Source organism: Phlebotomus papatasi, chromosome 1 (assembly GCF_024763615.1).
Source record: "Phlebotomus papatasi isolate M1 chromosome 1, Ppap_2.1, whole genome shotgun sequence".
In the NCBI taxonomy this organism is placed as follows: Eukaryota; Metazoa; Arthropoda; class Insecta; order Diptera; family Psychodidae; genus Phlebotomus; species Phlebotomus papatasi.
In genome coordinates, this window is record NC_077222.1 from 59,404,918 (window position 1) to 59,422,114 (window position 17,197).

General features: G+C 35.7%; 2 protein-coding genes across 6 annotated transcripts in view; one reads left to right on the top strand and one right to left on the bottom strand.

The window, feature by feature from the left end:
- Positions 1-11,097, bottom strand: part of LOC129809499 (ataxin-2 homolog) — a 39,304-nt gene extending 28,207 nt beyond the window's left edge. For 2 of the 5 annotated variants that reach the window (XM_055859348.1, XM_055859344.1), the window contains exons 1-3: positions 10,810-11,097; positions 4,972-5,134; positions 4,685-4,877 (exon numbers count right to left, since the gene is read on the bottom strand). In XM_055859348.1, the coding sequence (XP_055715323.1) occupies positions 4,685-4,877; positions 4,972-5,134; positions 10,810-10,844 (391 nt within the window). In that variant the 5' untranslated portion in view covers positions 10,845-11,097. Of the gene's footprint in view, positions 1-4,684; positions 4,878-4,971; positions 5,634-10,809 lie in introns of those variants that run through there. The other 3 variants (XM_055859343.1, XM_055859345.1, XM_055859342.1) reach the window with 3 other exon arrangements.
- Positions 11,098-11,566: 469 nt separating this feature from the next.
- Positions 11,567-12,628, top strand: LOC129802544 (uncharacterized). The gene is made up of 2 exons (XM_055848507.1): positions 11,567-11,944; positions 12,003-12,628. Exons 1-2 carry the CDS (start codon positions 11,569-11,571, stop codon positions 12,626-12,628), a joined length of 1,002 nt encoding a protein of 333 aa, XP_055704482.1. The 5' UTR covers positions 11,567-11,568.
- The last annotated feature ends 4,569 nt before the right edge of the window (positions 12,629-17,197 follow it).

The window sequence follows — 17,197 nt, forward strand, 5'->3', positions numbered from 1 at the left end:
TAAGGCCGCAATCTAAACGGTTTGAGGTTATTTATACTGTCGCATTAGATTCAGACTGAATTGTCCCAAAATACGATTTTGGGACAATTCAATCTCAATCCAATGCGGCGGTGTAAATGGCCTCAGTGACTCTCATCCTTTAAGGACCCATATTTTTCGTTTTAATATATCCAAATTACTTTGTGCAATTTTTCTATTGAAAAACCTCCGAATTTATTAATATTTTAACTTGAAATTTCAAGGACTTTTAGAATGAATCCTGGAACAAATTTTTTTTTTGAAATATTTAATTCCAAGGATTCTCCTATAAAATCCATATCATCTTTACAATTTAGCTAGTATTAAAGAAAAAAATTATGGAGTTTCTTAAGATCTTTTAAATCATTAAGAGCGAAATTATATATTCTCTAGGTTGAATTTAACACATTTACAAAGGTAAATTGTAATTTTGACCTATGGCAAACTATTTTTGAACTATTCAAAAATATGTTTGCTAAATCAAAATTATAAAATAGTCAATAGTTTAAGAACTATTGAAGATTAAAAATATCTTAATTTCCCATCAAAATTTGGGTCACCATCCGGCAATGTTGAAAAGCGACACCGGGAAATGAAAACAAAGCATGCAGTTAGCAAAATTTTAGTAAATAAGAAAATTATGTCATTAAAATTGCAATTAGGTTTTTGGGTCATATTTTGATATAAATTGCTTGAAGTGGGGTATCAAAATTTGTATAAAAGCTTTAAAATTTTTCTAAATAAATCGCGAAAGCCGGCAATCAACAAGAGGTAAGTTACTATCAGCAGCAGAGTACAGCGACACTATACTTTCAGAAAGAGTAAGTGCCTTTAAGTCTGTCTAGGGCTTTTTCCACTGTTCGAAACCTTTCTGATCAGCAACACTTATGGAACTGAATAATCAACAGCCCAACTCCAATTACCTCCAGTGGCAATCAGAGTCGGCTTTCAGCGGGATTCCTAGTGAATTTTCCGTTGAGATCCTGCACTGAGGTTTACCGGATTTACCATACTGAAGGATTTAAATCTGCGGGGTGTGCGAGTGGATTTCTCTCGGCCACTAAAGAGCTGACAGGTGCGAGTGATAAAAATTGGCCCTCTGAACTGATGATCAAACCAATCGCTTATGAACAGATAACTAATTTTTATCCGATATTCAATTATAATACACCTAAGGTACATTAAGATTTACAAATTGATTCAAATTGATTGTGAACCGGTTATGAACCGATAGCCGAGTTCCGTGCAGATTTTTCTGCTCTTCCCCAGAGAGGCAATTGATCATTGTCAAGGTGGCATTTCTGTCTTAATACCCGAGACTTTTTAGCCAATCACTAGAGACTACCAAGAATGCCGGGGCAACTCAACTAGGATCCGCAGACTACAAAGCTCCTAGAGCCACTCGAAGAGCAGGGAATTATTCTGAATCATTCGGAATAATTCTTCCTCTTCTAGTTTGAGCTCTGCTTAAGGCGGAGTTTGAACACTCAAACTCAAACTTGACTAATTCTTTCTTTTCTTGATTTATGGCCTAGAAATTAATACTTTCTGTATAGAATATCTTTAATGAGTCGCTCAGAGCAAAAGTTTGCTATTTTAATAATAAGGAAATGCATATACGATAGTCCCTCTTTTTGTAAGCGTTTCTTATAATATATCTGGATTTTCAGTTTTTCTTTTGGTCTTGCACATGGTTGACTTACAACATGGAAGGTCGACACTGATTCCACAGATTGTCCTTTCTGTAGCATCTCTAATATTTTTCACAAAGCTTTAATAATGGGATTTTCATTGTTTTAATCTATTATATTCAAAAAGCAGAAAAGAAAAGTTATTTCATTTAAGCACGATTCGAATAACCTTTAAGGCCTAAATACCCTAAATAGATTCAAGCGGATCCTTGAGAATATTTAGCATGTTGAATTTGGCATCAAAGTATTAGGTAAAAGAAATTTATGCAAAAAAAACTCTAATAGATTATCCTAATGGCCTCTACACACTAGAGAAATTTATGTCCATATTGAAACAAATTTCCTACGCTTGTATAGGAAAAACTATTCAATATGGACATAAATTTCTCTAGTGTGTAGAGGCTATAAGACTTCAGTGTATGACAATTTGTGACAAATCTTTACCACCAAAGGACAATGGGCAGAAATGTATGGGAGCTGGTCCAACCCTTCGCCAGAGATGGGACTAGGCCCATTTTATAGGTATTGATGTATGACTTAAAATTTATCGAGACCAAAGTCAAAAAGATCTTTCAGTCCTTGGGAAATTAACGATAACCTTCGGAAAATTCGCAACTTTGACAATTTATTACTCGAAAACGGTCTAACCCGTCTAACCGATCTTAATGAAATCCAGGTCAAAGTCGACATATGACTTAAGCGTTAAACAAATATTTTCAGATTTTCCCTCTGACTTCTCCATCTGGTAGCTCAAATACAAACTGGCCATGTTTTAATGCCATCGCACATTGCAGGGCAACAAAACGAAAACTTTTTTCGTTTAATGGCAAATCACAGGTATTTTCGGAGTCCTTGATTTAACTTGAACATATCACCCGAAGAAACTTATAGTTCACCACGTCAACTGTTTGAGATATCTTAAGAAATTGTTAGAACTATTTTTATGAAACTTGCTTTTTTTAAATAACGGCATAGTTGTTGGCGCCAAAGATCGTTTTCTAAAAGAGAACTGAACTCAAGGAACATTTTCCTAAAAGAAACCGTATACCTATGCCTCCATTTTTCTTGTATCCAGATTTTCATCATACATCCTCGAATATTCTTTAATTCCGTTAAAAGTATTGACTCGATTGCATCCTTTTGTCGTCTTTAGAGAAATATTCTCCTTCAAAAAGGAGCTAAGATTGCTGAAATTCATTGGGTTGTAAAGGTACCATTACTAAAAAATTTTAACAAAAGGTTCTGAGTATAATTAATTAAAACATTTTTTTTCTCTGAATTTATTACTCAAAGTATTTAAATAACGATATCTTTTAGGACCCTACAATCTTTAGAGGTTTTAACTCTTTTTTTCAATCAGAATGTCACTGCATAAGAAACATTTCTCTAGATACAATCCTTTTTTTATGAATTTGAAGGATGGTAAAAGATTTATAAGGAAGATCTGGAAAATTGCAGGGAAAATGAAGAGATAAAAATATGGTTTGTTCCAAGAAAATTTTCTTAGAGTCCTTATTAATCTTAAAAAGGATCAATATACGATTAACCGTTATTGTATAAAAGGAGTTTTGCAAAAAAAATCATTACAATTCTTACACATATGTTTTATGCTTTAGTGCATTTTCTACATATTTTTGGGGTTGGCCCCGGAACAGAAGTTGTTACCTTTGTCAATACCTATTCGATGGTATAGGTCTCATTCGTGGCGAAAGGTTGAACCGTTTTGCCCATTGTCCTTTCTGGAACTCTACTGTACAGTCGAAAATTCAGTTGAAGAGTTTTTGGCCATTTTTCAAAATCATTTATACTTTAGAAATTAGACCATTTTGCAAACTTTTGGGCAATTTTATAATGTTCCAGGGCTACATAAAAATTACCTGAATATTTTTATTCTAAAATTATCAATTCCTAGTAATATTTCTGTATAGGACAAAAAATCTTATTGGTCATATATTAAACTCGTCCCTAAAGGGTTAATGGACAGAAATAGCCCCTCGCCTTCGGCCAAATTGGTAAATACCGAGTAATTGATTTCTTTTATAAGAAATTTATATGTATAATTATCAAGCTATTTTGGGAAAAAAATCTAATGATCCAAATTTAAATAAAGAAAAATTCATTTAGTTTCTAGAATTCTTGTGTATTCTAGGCAATTCGTGGATTTGCTTCACCATTTCTTGCTACTTGAAGCTCAATCCCAATGACGAATAAGGTTTCCTCAGCTTTATACTTCAAGAATTTTCTACTGTCTTTAAGCATGAACATTTCACAGTTCTTATACAGTTTGAAAGGGATTCATAACACAGTCGATAGATTAAAAATCCAATCTTAAACGAAATTTGGTTCCTTTAAGTTATGAGACTTTCTACAAGGATTATCTAAATTATCACACTAGGTATATTGCTTTTAAACACCAAAAATAGTATTTTATCTGGATTACTAGCTTCAGTAGCCTCAATAAATCACTTTAGAATCCCCTAATTTGTGGTGTGCATTTCAAAACAAACCATAAATCGAAATTTAGGCTATATGATAGTAGATATTTTTTTCAACAATTTTCACTCAATTTGCTATACTATTATTTATTTATCACTTGTTTAATGCATAAAAATCACTCAATGGTTTAGTACTAAAATGTCTATATGGGCGCCACTAGAATGCATTCACATGAAAAATAAATGATTTTGAGGGGGTAGTTATATAGGCTTACTCTTATTTAGGGTGGCAGAAAAGAGAAACATACGATTTATGGTGCAAAAATCAAATGATATTTTGACTCTCTCTCACTGTGTATGCACTAGTGAGCAGTGCCCCCGAAATAAATAGGTCAAATTGTGTTAGCACAATGGTGGATTTGGCGAAATTGTCATGAAATTTTCGGAACTATTCGGGTAGGTTTGGGGTTGGGCGTTAAGTTTTTTTTTTTTTTTTTAATGGGGGATGGTTCAATTTTTAAGGGGTACAATATTACTCACCGTTGCATCGTGAAGATATAGCAGAGTCCGTCTGGAAGTAGTCCCGAGTGGCATAATCTAAGTCAACATCTTTGGCTAGAATACTGACAATGTCGGTCGGTTTGAATATTAATGTGTCCACCACTGTGGATGCATTGAAGTTGGCCTCCTCCTTTTCAGGCGCCTCAACGCGATGTGCCATCTCGAGAACCACCTAAAAAGTCCCCCAATTATTATTTTTTTTAATCTTATACACACTGACTTTTTCTTCCTTTATCAAAAGTAACAGTCACCGAAAAATATCTTACCTCAAATTGTGGTGAAAATGTCCGGAATATCCCTTCAAAGGTGACCCCCGATCGGGTCAGTAGCTGGACCGTATTCCCAACATGCGATGTGGCTGCATGCATGAAGTAGGAATTATTGTAGACGCCATCCGTGGCCACCACAGACCGCGACCTCTGGTGCAGCCTGAAAGGATTGGGTGGAGGATAGAAGCACGATGGAGAAAAATGTGTCAAAGGCATAGTTCTTCCCGAAAACCACTGACAACCCTCCGTCATCGATTTCTGAACTTTGGCCTCCTTTCTCTCTTTTCTCTTACTTTGGAAATTATCAACTCTTGAGCACCCAATGCACCACCAATCATCCCTTCTCATTCAAACCTACTGAAACTTCTTATCAAATCCTCTCACTCCTTCATGAACTCACTCTCTCTCTCTTGGTCACCTAGCTCTCTCCCTCTCTGACACACTATATCGCGAGCGCCACTCTGAGAAAACTATTTTTGGGTGTGAGGAAGCTCAAAAATAAAAAGTCCATGTGAAAAAGCCCAGCGATAAGAGGAAATTATCGCAATCGAAAGTGACCCACTTTCTGGTGGCGGTGATCATCATTTTTAATATGACGAGATGAGATTTACACGCGAATTACTTTTTTTTTCCCTACTCCATACACACTGCTACTCTCTCGACCACTTTTCGCCACTCTTCTCTTCCTCTCTCTCTCTTTCTCACGCATACAGCACCCTCGAGAGACATTACCACAAACACACACCCATCCACACAAGAGAGCGAGAGAGAGAGGGAGAGAGCAGAGGTGTGGGTCACAAAGTTACAGAGGCGGCTGCAACAATTGCAATACCAACTGCGGCCAAATGAAAACAATGTTTTGTAAACAAGATTTTGAAAATGTCCACGAGAGCGAGTGGGACAGCTAGCTTTCGTTAATTTTTGCTAGAATGACAAACATTTACAAAACAAAAAACTTTCTATGTGCACAGTAAAAAACTGTGTAAGAAATAAAGTTGTGTATGGGAAAAGTTGTGTATTTTCACAAGCATTTTGGTTGTAAATTGTAAAATTACTATCATATTTGTAGTATGATACTAACATAATGCTAGTAAAATTAAGTTTGTGTAATGAAATTTGTGTATGGGAAAATTTGTGTGAGAACTGTCAAAATCTCATTGTTCACTATTACAATTTTTCTAAGATTTTAGTCATTTTTCGCATTTATAACTGTCTAATTGTCTTCTAGAATCATTCATTGGATTCTTAAAATATGCCTCAGTCGTAAAAAATGAGGAATAATTATGTAATAACAGAAAACAGAGGAAGCACTATGTAAATTAGAAAAATTGACGATGCAACTCTTGGCCATTTGCTTAAGAGAAGTAAGCAAGTTCGTGGCGCGGCCGGAAAACGCGAGACCATCAACGCAAAGGTTAGGGGTTCAACTCTCAGACCCTCTCTTCATCTTTTTCTTTTTTTGTTCTTTTTTTAATTTTTTTCTTTGTTTAATACAGAGACTTTTCACAGATAATACACATAAACCGAAAAAAATGCTCTACAATCAAAATTATAGACAGGAAGCCATTTTACACACAACTGTGCCAATACACAACATTTCCAATACACAAACTTCACAACCATAGCGCTCGTGCAAAAATTACCAACGATGGTGGTTGTAAATTTTTTTACTGTGTGTGTCGAGATTTTCCACCTGATGCGAAATACAGCCCGTCTGCTGGATTCCCTTCCCTGTTCACAGGAAATCCATATTTCCCGCTCTTATTCCGAGCAAGACCTTTTTACTGGCGGTTTAGATTAGATTAGATTTCAGTTTATTTCCTGCCTTTTGGATCCAACGATCCTTTCTTAAGACTATATGTATAGTTCTATATTGGTTGAGACTGACAGGAGGAAATGTCAGTTAGTCTGTAACATGATCTAGAAGTGCTCGGATGGGGGCACTAAACGGAGTCTTTCAGACTCCAAATTTTTCAGAACAAAAGCCTGACAACATGTTATGCTCAAAGCCCAGTAATTTTTGTTTTATGAACATGTTTTCGAAAGTACATGTCGACGCTTCCATTCCATACTATGCTATCTCAGAATGACAACTTTTCAGGAGAGCCATTTGAAGTGGGCGATTTCTTATGCTGCCTGTGTAAATTTTTTTCCCCCAAATTTTCACCAGTTGTAGATCTCGGTCCCAGGGACAACATATCTCTCGGAGTAATAAAAGACTAAGTCGACTTAGCATAGTATGAAATGGAGCCGTCAATGTAATAGTGGGCGAGATGGGAATCTCAGTGACTTACTAGGTAAGACTGTTGGTTCTTGGGCGGATAAGATCTCTGACTCGACTCTCACAGTTGTGAGTTCGAGTCCCGTCCGGTACGTACAAAGATCTGAATGTCTGATTTAGACAATTTTCACATGTTACAAAAATGTAATATAATGCAGAATGCAGCGGCTTCACCCAAGAACTCTGGGAGCATGGAAGAAACATCCACACCACAGGAAGACGCGCTCCTTTCGGCGATCTACAATCGACTTAGCCGATTCTTCCACTACGAGAATTTACATTGTAAAAAAGGATTTATCTTGTAATGCAATATCTCGATACGAATAATAATACTGGGCGAGATGACTAGATCTACATATCATTCACTCTTACTGAAATCTTCGGTTGGACCAGCGAGTGTGCTAACTTTATGTGCTTTGTGACTACATTCGTCACAAACTCCACGCAACGATTTGTTTACAACGAAGCAGACACAAAGCAAATTCCGTTAGCAATAGCTGATCCTAGCAACGAAATGCCAAAAAGATTTTTACAAAACAAGGGTTATTATGCGTTGGACATTATATTATGGCGATTATGGCTTATGAGGGGTACACAACACCTGTTTTTCCAACACGTATTTGAAGTTTCAATGAGAGTGAGTGAAATATACTTCTAGTCGCACTCTCATATCGACGCTTCCATTCCATACTATGCTATCTCAGAATGACAACATTTCAGGAGAGCCATTTGAAGTTGGCGATTTCCTATGCTGCCTGTGTAATTTTTTTTTCGAAAAAATGGAATATCTCGTTACTCGGACGTCGGATGACCACCAAATTTTCACCAGTTATAGATCTCGGTCCCAGGAACAACATATCTCTCGGAGTAATAAAAGGCTAAGTCGACTTAGCATATTTTGGAATGGAGCCGTCGATATGTAGTTTCAAAACCGTGTTTACACAACAAATTATTGTGTACACGGCATATTGTAGCAAAAACTCAACATACACAATAAATTTTGTAAACCTATTCACCAAAATTACTATAAAAGAAAGCAAAGAGTTGTTTTAGTCGCGCGTAAAAGATTTATGTTTTTTTTTGCCGAACGCATAGTAATTTTTGGTATACATACTTTTGACATTTCAGTGAGTGATTGAAATCTAGATAAAGTGATCTCGTTCACTTTCATAGGCAGTTTAGAAAACATGGTAACAAAAGTTATTATGTACCTGCCATTGTATGGAATATACAACGATAAATGCTGGTATGAGCCTACAGTTCGAAGTGTTTGAATTTGAAAATAACTTAGCAAAACTTAAAAATTATAACTCAATAATAAGTGCCAAGGTGAAATTAAATGCTTCTTTCAATTATGAAGAGAGATCAAGAAAGAGAGTCGCACGAAAGAGAAATCATAAGTCAAATTTCTTGAAGGACAAATAATAATGCTGGCACAACTAACCATAGAGGAACTACGCCTTTCCGTAAGCGAGAGTTCGGAACAAGGTATTATTATTTTAGGTGATGGGGTTGTTGTTGTTAGTCACATGCCTCATGGAAACAAGTGCAAACGAAGCTAACTGGATGTAGAGTGGCGGCATTACTTGTGGCCTCCCCGCAAAAAATTTCATAATGTCGGAAAATGATTTAAAAAACCTCAAAATTAAAAATAGTAGGTGAGATTCTTAACAATCTCACCTACTATTTGATGTGTTATGATAACACATCACATTTTGTTTCGTTTTCGGGATTATGTTCTCACAAAAATCGCGACATTACCATAAGTAAAGATAGGCCACAAGTAATGCCACCGCCCTAATTTGAATACTTTTATTGCTGGAAAAGTTTCTAATGACATGCAGGGTATTCGAACCCGGAACATTACCATCATATAGGGACTACTCTTCTACTAGCGCAAAATAACAAAAGTTTGGATATTTACTGTTTCACATTGAGAAAAACAAGTAAAAAAAAGATAAGAAATGTCCCTGAATTAGGGACCTTGTTTTTTTATATCTGAAAATGGCAATAAAATCATACTACTGTAAAAAGTTCTTAAAATGAAAATTTTTCGTTCCACACTATTGCATCGTATGCTGAGAGAAAAGATTATTAAAGCTTTATGTATTTACCATCACTCCTTGTTCTTGCACTATTGTTCTATACAGCTCTAATAAATTTTTTTCAGTACAATTGTGCAACGATTTTGAGTAAATTTGTGCAATGATCAGAAAAGGTATATTGAAGTATAATGAAGAGCTTCATCGAAAGTCAGTAATAGTCAGCAATTTCCCGAGTTTTTCGAGTTTTTCTAACAAATTTTGGATATTTACAATACGACTTAAATATTGTGAATGCGTTTAGTTCTAATGTTTCTGCGACTTTTTTAAGTTATTATTTGTTCACTCGTTAAAAATTCTCTTAAGTTACAAAGCAATAAATGTGTTTGAATTGAATTGCATCCAGAGACTACCCTTTCTCTACGCAAAGGCGTAGTTCCTCTATGAAATGATGTCTCATAATTATTATTATTACAAGAGTAGGACTGTAAATTTAAAATCCTTTTAGCTTTTATGGTAAAATTGTTTACCATTTGGGAAGGATTTAATAACCATTCTAATAACTACATTTGAGGACGTTTTGAACAGCACTTCCTTAGTCAATTATACAGTGCAAAAGGGACAATTTCGTGTTCCTGCCAATTTTTAATAGTAAATGGTAAATTGTAAGAGATAATTAGAATCGCCCATGGTTATATTTCTGGTTGTAGCCAGATAATCGCGGAATTGAATAGGCCAGTTTTACGTTTGTGAATTTTTTCTCTGATTTAGGGCGCTATTGAATGTAAACATAGTAAAGAAATTCATGAAAGTCACGAATACATTAATCTTGTTCAATGACACATTTCATAATTAATGATATTGTCATTTATGGAGAAGATTGGCAATGTTACATCTCGAATATTTAGCAGATTGTAAATTTCTGAAAGAAAAAGTTGTAGAGTTTAATAGCCTCTTAGTTTAGCCATACTGCAATTGCAAAATTATCAACCCCTGATCCGCCGGCGATGAGGATTTTAATCAATTGTCAGCCGCCGGCGTGATTGGCTACTGCTCTCATCTGCACGCAGCTACACAAACACGAGAGAGAGAGAGAATGAGTGAGGGTGTGTGTGTGCGAGGAGCAGAAGAAAGAAACAGCAATGGCGTCTGGCCTGTCAAAATTTACAGGGCACTAGACGAGATATTACTGCAAATATCACGCATAAAATGCTCAGAAACATCACAAAAACCACCCAAGATGCCTCAGAAAGTCTCACTGCACTCTCTTAATGTTGCCCAGGGACAGGAAGAGGATCAAAAGCTTGACAAATCGAGAGAAATCTGTGTGATTTTGGCCATCGCTACAGCATTTAATTTATATAAGATGTTACTGTTCACACGAAAGACGTGGACTTTTTTTTCATTTACACTCTCAATCATGCACTTTTTGCCTCCTGCACCCTCAAAATGTGCCCTTTGCTGGCAAGAGGATTCACCCAGAGGGTGAAAAAACAAAGAAAATGAGATTACCTTGTGGGAACTTGACGATTTTTCTTCTTGTTCATGTCGTCTGAAGAATCACTGAAATGCGGCACCCGTGGGCCTCTTGAAAACGTAGAGACCGGAATTTTTAATAGATCGTGTTTTCCTTCAATTGAACTGCAACGTGGGTGGCAGCTGCTGCGTCTACTGCACTTTTTATGCTGTTTTCAGAACCGATTACACCAATTTTTTCTACAAAGGAGTGTGTTACTCTCAAAACTCTCACGATTTTACACGGGGATAAAATCTTCTTCTTCTTCTTATTTTTAGAGTTTTCAGCCGGACATTGCTCGACTACGCAGAGTGAAGTTTGCTGCGATTACTTTTTTTTCAAACTAACTGGATTTCTCATTCTGAATTTCGTGGTTTTTACACCAAGATTTCCTTTTAATCCTTGGTTTGATGACACTTAGATTTTTTGGATATAATCTGAATGCACATTCAAACTCCCTACTCTTGTTTTTTTTGCATATTATTTGATTTTTTGGGAGTTTTCGTGAAATTTACAGAGTAGATACAGCACAGCATAGTTTGGTTAATAGAAGAGGAAATTCCCAAACCTACAGAGGGCAGCAGCCAATGGTTCTCGTCTTGGGTTAAATGGACATTTTTCAGACATGGGGGATATTATATAGTTTCCCGCCTTAAATACGACATGCGCGCCAAAACCACCCCTAAAATTGCCAGTATAAAAGATGAATAAAAATATTTTAGCGAGCAGTTTCCCTAAAATCCTCAACAAGTACAATGGTTCAAACTGTCCAGGCTCTCGATCAAGAGTTTCAGGAGTTTTTCAGGAAGCTCGATGAACAAAATCTCTCTCAAAAAGACTATCAAAAAATATGTCGTCCCCTAATTGTTCATTTAAGGATGAAATTGCTAAAGAAATATTTTTTTATTGCTCTATTGTTGGTTATTCTGTGGAGTATTTCTCAAGTGTCAGTGGTAAATTGGAATTTAGTGGCCATTGGAAGGATTATCCTAATCAAATTGTTGCCATTCTGGAATTGGACCCATTTACACGATGCAAAATGTTTGCTGGATTATCCTTTGGCGTCAAACACAGACGACCACGTGGTCAGTGAGAAGCCCGCCTTGGATTGCTCCGTTTGTGAAAATATAGGTAATAGAGTCAGGACGATGGTTCCTAAGAGGAGCATCAATCTACAATTATTTTGCAGACTCAATTCAAACAACTTGGAACACTGACTATACATTCATCAATGAGGAATTTCTGGAACGGGGACTCCCAGTGATTCTAATAAATTCCCATCCTCCGTGGCCAGAAGATAATTTCACGCAACACCTGCTAACACTAGAGCCTCTAATGGAATCAAGTCCCTGCGAAATGAGCTCCAATTTGATTGTGCGTCGTCTGGCAAATTTACACGAGCTCATTGAGCGTGTGCAGAAAGTAGATGAACAATCCTGGTTCATCCACTTCCGCAACTGCGATTTTCCTGCAGTTAAAGCCAGTCGATTGATAGCATCTCGTCCAGGATTCTTCTCGCCCCATCTCGAGCCAGCGTACTCTTCATGGGTCCTCATGTCTCGCAATTACGATTATCCAGCACCCAAAGAGCTCACCCTCGAGGGAATCGTTCTCGTGCGTCAGTTGCTGGGACGTGGAGTGTTTAAACTGAGTGGTCGGGGGAAGTGTCTGGAGGAGTGTGGGAAATACATTGTGAATGTGAAGAGTGGAGAGGCACTGCTTTTTACAACAGATCTTTGGGACTTCTCGTATTACACCAGTGAATCCTCCATAAAATCAGTCACTTTCATTACAGAAACCCACTTTGAATTGTGAAGAGATGTCTTGAATTTCAAAATTGTGCTTTTTATGAAAGTGCGTAAATCAAAATGTTGTTTAAATAAAAAAAAACTCGTGAAAATAGAATAAAAAATTAAAGTGTTTTGGTTTTTTTGACTAATTCTTTTCTCGAATTTAGAGAAAAATTTGTACATAATTGCTCCGGCACACCTTTTCGATCAGGAAAATTTCATAAAGTCGAAATTCGGATCCCCTTCTTTCTCACATGTTTTGCATATGTCTATCTCATTCTCTTGCACTCTTCTTCTTCTCTTAAACATTACTCCAAATTCAATTTAGCTCAATCGCATTTGGTATGCGAAAGAATGAGATATAGTCATATGCAAAACATGTGAGAAAGAAGGGGATCCGAATTTCGACTTTATGAAATTTTCCTGATCGAAAAGGTGTGCCAGAGCCATAAGGAACAAAGTATTTCATAAATTTGTTCGTAAATGTTTGTGAATTCCTATTGGGGGCTTACAAAATGCTCGTAAATCTTACGAGTTCGTAAAAGTTTGTACTTTTTTCACAAACATTTTTCGTAACATGATCACTGGACGAGCATTTTTTGTACTTTTACAAACATTTGTTCGTAAATGTTCATAAACACACAAAAAATGTTCGTAAAATGTTGTATGTTTCTGAACATTTGCGAACACATGTTTGTAAAAGAACAAAAAATGCCTGTCAAGTGATCATGCTACTAACATTTCGTAAATACCCAATAAGAATTCACAAACATTTACGAACGATTTTACGATATATCTTTTTCTGTGTATGAACATATCGTCGGTTGCGTCTACCTCTGTCGTATCTGCATTTGTTTTGTATCTGCATTCGATGCAAGCTACTATACAGACGACCCCTCTTGCGTGAAATGCTGACACAAAAGAAATGCAGATACGACAGAGGTAGATGCAACCGACGATATGTTTGTAAAAGAACAAGAAATGCTCACCAACTACGAACAATGTTTGTAAAAAAAAACAAACTTTTACGAACTTTTTGTGAGTTATACGATTTACAAGCATTTCGTAAGTTCCCCGTAATATTTGACGAACATTTACGAGCAATTTTACAGATTTTCTTTCTGTGTAGACGAATGATTGTCAGCTCTTTTCGGACCACAACATATTTCAATAAAACTCACTTTATTGTAAGTCTTAGTGGTCAAATATGATACTCTTGAAGAGAAAGAATTTTTTCCGCCTTTGGGAAATTGGAAAACTCATGGATACTCTCGTCCCCAAAAGAACGAAAAGGAGACAAACTTCAATTTTACAAAAGTCAATAATATCAATTTTGTGAATTATTTTTGCATAAAGTTTGAACAAGTTTTTTGAAAATTTAAGAAAGAAATGTTTTTCGAATTTATGTAATCTGTAATTGTTAGTTATCATACTTATTGGCCCCGAGAGGTTTTTCCTTATTCTGGTCTAGAAATATCAAAAAGTTACAATATCTGCAAGGAAGCAGAAAATCGAAAATTCACGATCTTTGACCAAGAATATCTTAGCTCAGGAGTTAATTAGGATCCTGCAAAAAATATCCTAGATTTGGACATCCTTATAGTTTGTAATTATCTAGAAGAATCGGATTTTTATCGATTCTAGATAGTCTAAAAAAAATTGTTGTTTCCATAGGTACCCAGAGTCCCAAAGGAGACGAAAGAGTTAAACAAGATGCTTAAAAACAAAAAAAAACTCTTTTTTATTATGGTCAATATAATGGCAGTTTTTGTATCCAACAAAGGGGTGACCGGGGTGACTAAGGAATCATTACGTCGGTTGCATCGACCTTTGTCGTATCTGCATACCTTTTGTGTTAGAATTACTCGCAAGAGGCGACGTCTGTATCATAGCTTGCATCAAATGCAAATGATTAAATAGAGAATTATTCACACGTAAATGTACAGATGGGATAATTGTTTTTATACAGAATGTGTTAAAAAGCCCGATTTTCGTACAAGCATTGTGAGGATTGTAAGATCGTCCGATTTTTACACAAAAATCGCAAAATCATGCGATTTTGATACAGATTTTTTTCAATAAAAAAAAGCAAAAAACGCTAATGTGCTGAATAGACCTATCACTCAAGACGAGAGACGATTTAACGTATAATTAAAAATCAAAATAATTATTAGACTACATTCCAATAAGTTTCGTACTGAGCCGTTCTGTCGACTTAAACTATTAATTTGTCTAGGTTTAGCTTAAGATTGTGGCTAGATTGTAGGTTAAAAAACCGTGAGTTTCACACATAATTTCCTTTGTAATAGGAATTAAGTATTACCCGCATTACTGTAAAATCATTACTAAAATTCTTTACGGACATTTGAGATACCGGTGAAGGGTAACCCCTTATTTTTTTTCAAAATAATTCAGTAATTTTATAAAATGACTAATGACTGGATATCTTTTCTATTTTAATTTTACATTCCTAAAAAACTGAAACTAAATTCCCATATTGATAATTGAAGTAAGAATATAAAAAATAAAAGCTATACATTTTTCTCAAAGATGAACTTTTCGAAGGTTATGGATAAATTTTGTCAATATAAAGGTTAGGGGAAGGCGTTTAGGGTTCGCACACACTCTGGCTTCGAGCACTTCATATTGTTCCCATATTCCTATAATAAATCTGACCTAATCGCAATATATTTCAATAGCCGGTTCTAACCCTAAGTCACACATTTATGACATAATGGCTCCGTTCAGTACTAACCTTTCGGGGAGACAAACCATTCCAAAGCCAAGTCAAACCTATTCGAAAATATACCGGTAGCCTAAAGTGCAAGTCGTGCGAGTTCACGTACTCGCCCGTTATTATTGAACGAGAGGAATTATGATTTTAAAGAGTAAAAGGGTGTCACATTTTAATTACTGATTCGCCAAATTTGTTCTCATCTGTAAGTCACTAACCATATGGGTTAGATAAATTCAATAACATTAACCCTTTAATTCAATGGACAAATCCGGTGATCGTCGGATGGGAGGAGGTTCAGCCCAGAATAAAAATTCTTTTCTTCCCAGAGCTTTCGATGCTCTATACGCACCTTCTTCAGTGGTCGAAAATGTTAGGCTTTTTCTGGGACTTCGTCTCGATTGGATCATCCTTGTCCCCAATCGAAACGAAGTCCCAGAAAAAGCCTAACATTTTTGACCACTGAAGAAGGTGCGTAGAGCATCGAAAGCTCTGGGAAGAAAAGAATTTTTATTCTGGACTGAACCTCCTCCCATCCGACGATCACCGGATTTGTCCATTGATTTAATATCAACAGGTTCCCTACATTGTTGATTAACCCTTTAATTCTTTAATTTAAGACCAGCATTGCACACAGTGAGTACAACTGAGAAGTAGAACGCTTTGAACGTTTTGCTCGGAATTCCACGTTTTCTCGTATTCCAAATTTTACCCTAAAACACATTTTTGTCTGAATACATTTTTAAGCCTGGAGGTGTCTAAAGAACCCAGAACCAGAGGTGAAATAAAGCATTTTTGAACTTGATTTTGGTAAATTTTAGGATCTTGCTGTTACAAAATGTTAAAAGCTGAGAAAACGTAATCAATAAAGGCCTCTATACACAGACGATTTCCTTCAAAAAGCAATTTTTTATGAAAATTGTTCCCAATCCTGTCGAGGCATTAAGAATGGATGTAGACGAATTCTCAAATTTGCAGGAGAGGGTACTTCTCGATATATTATTTAATTTCTAATGGCCTGTATACACTAGAATAATTTATGTCCATGTTGAATAGTTTCTCCTACGCAAGCGTAGGCAATTTGCTTCAATATGGACAAAAAATTTCTCTAATGTGTAGACGCCATAAGAGCAAGTTTACCTTTAGTACTTAACGAACCCTTTTAGGACGAGAGGGTCAAAAATTAAAGGTCAGAAAAAAACACTTTTTCTGTCTTTTTAGAGCAAAACATACAGTCAAGTGTGCTAATCCGGGCGCTTTGCTATCTGGATCGTTTATGACAAATCCACTTAAAATAATATTTTTATTTTTATTTTCGTAATATAGTCTTTACAGTAACATAATATAACTATTCAAGTTTGAGAAAACCCAAAAATAATACTTTTGTCCATTAAATAAGTAAATGTAATCGACTCATTTCAATCTTGTGCAAGACGGCTTCTTCACTAAAAATTTTCTAGCAGTGATATTTTCGCTAATGACAGCTGGTTAATTGAAAACATTTATTGTTTTTTCCTTATGAAAAAAGTATTTTAAATTCAAAGGTTTAATTAAAAGTGAATTAGCGAAAAGGCGACCCAGTTAGTGCATGCTGACTTATTTTAGTATTATCATTATTTTTTAAATTTTCTTTTTTATATTTTTGATATTTTTTTTATATTATGTTTCTGAATGAAACAGTGAATAATTCTATGGAGTTAGAAGAAGTAAAAGAGAATTTCATCAGTCCAAAAACAAGCGTTTAAGTAGCACTCTTCAAAAAACGATCCAGTTACCTCACCTTACTATAACTTTAGGTTTAGAATGCCGTAGAATTTTTTTTTGATTATTTTCTGTAAGTTTTCATCAACAAACCAGCTC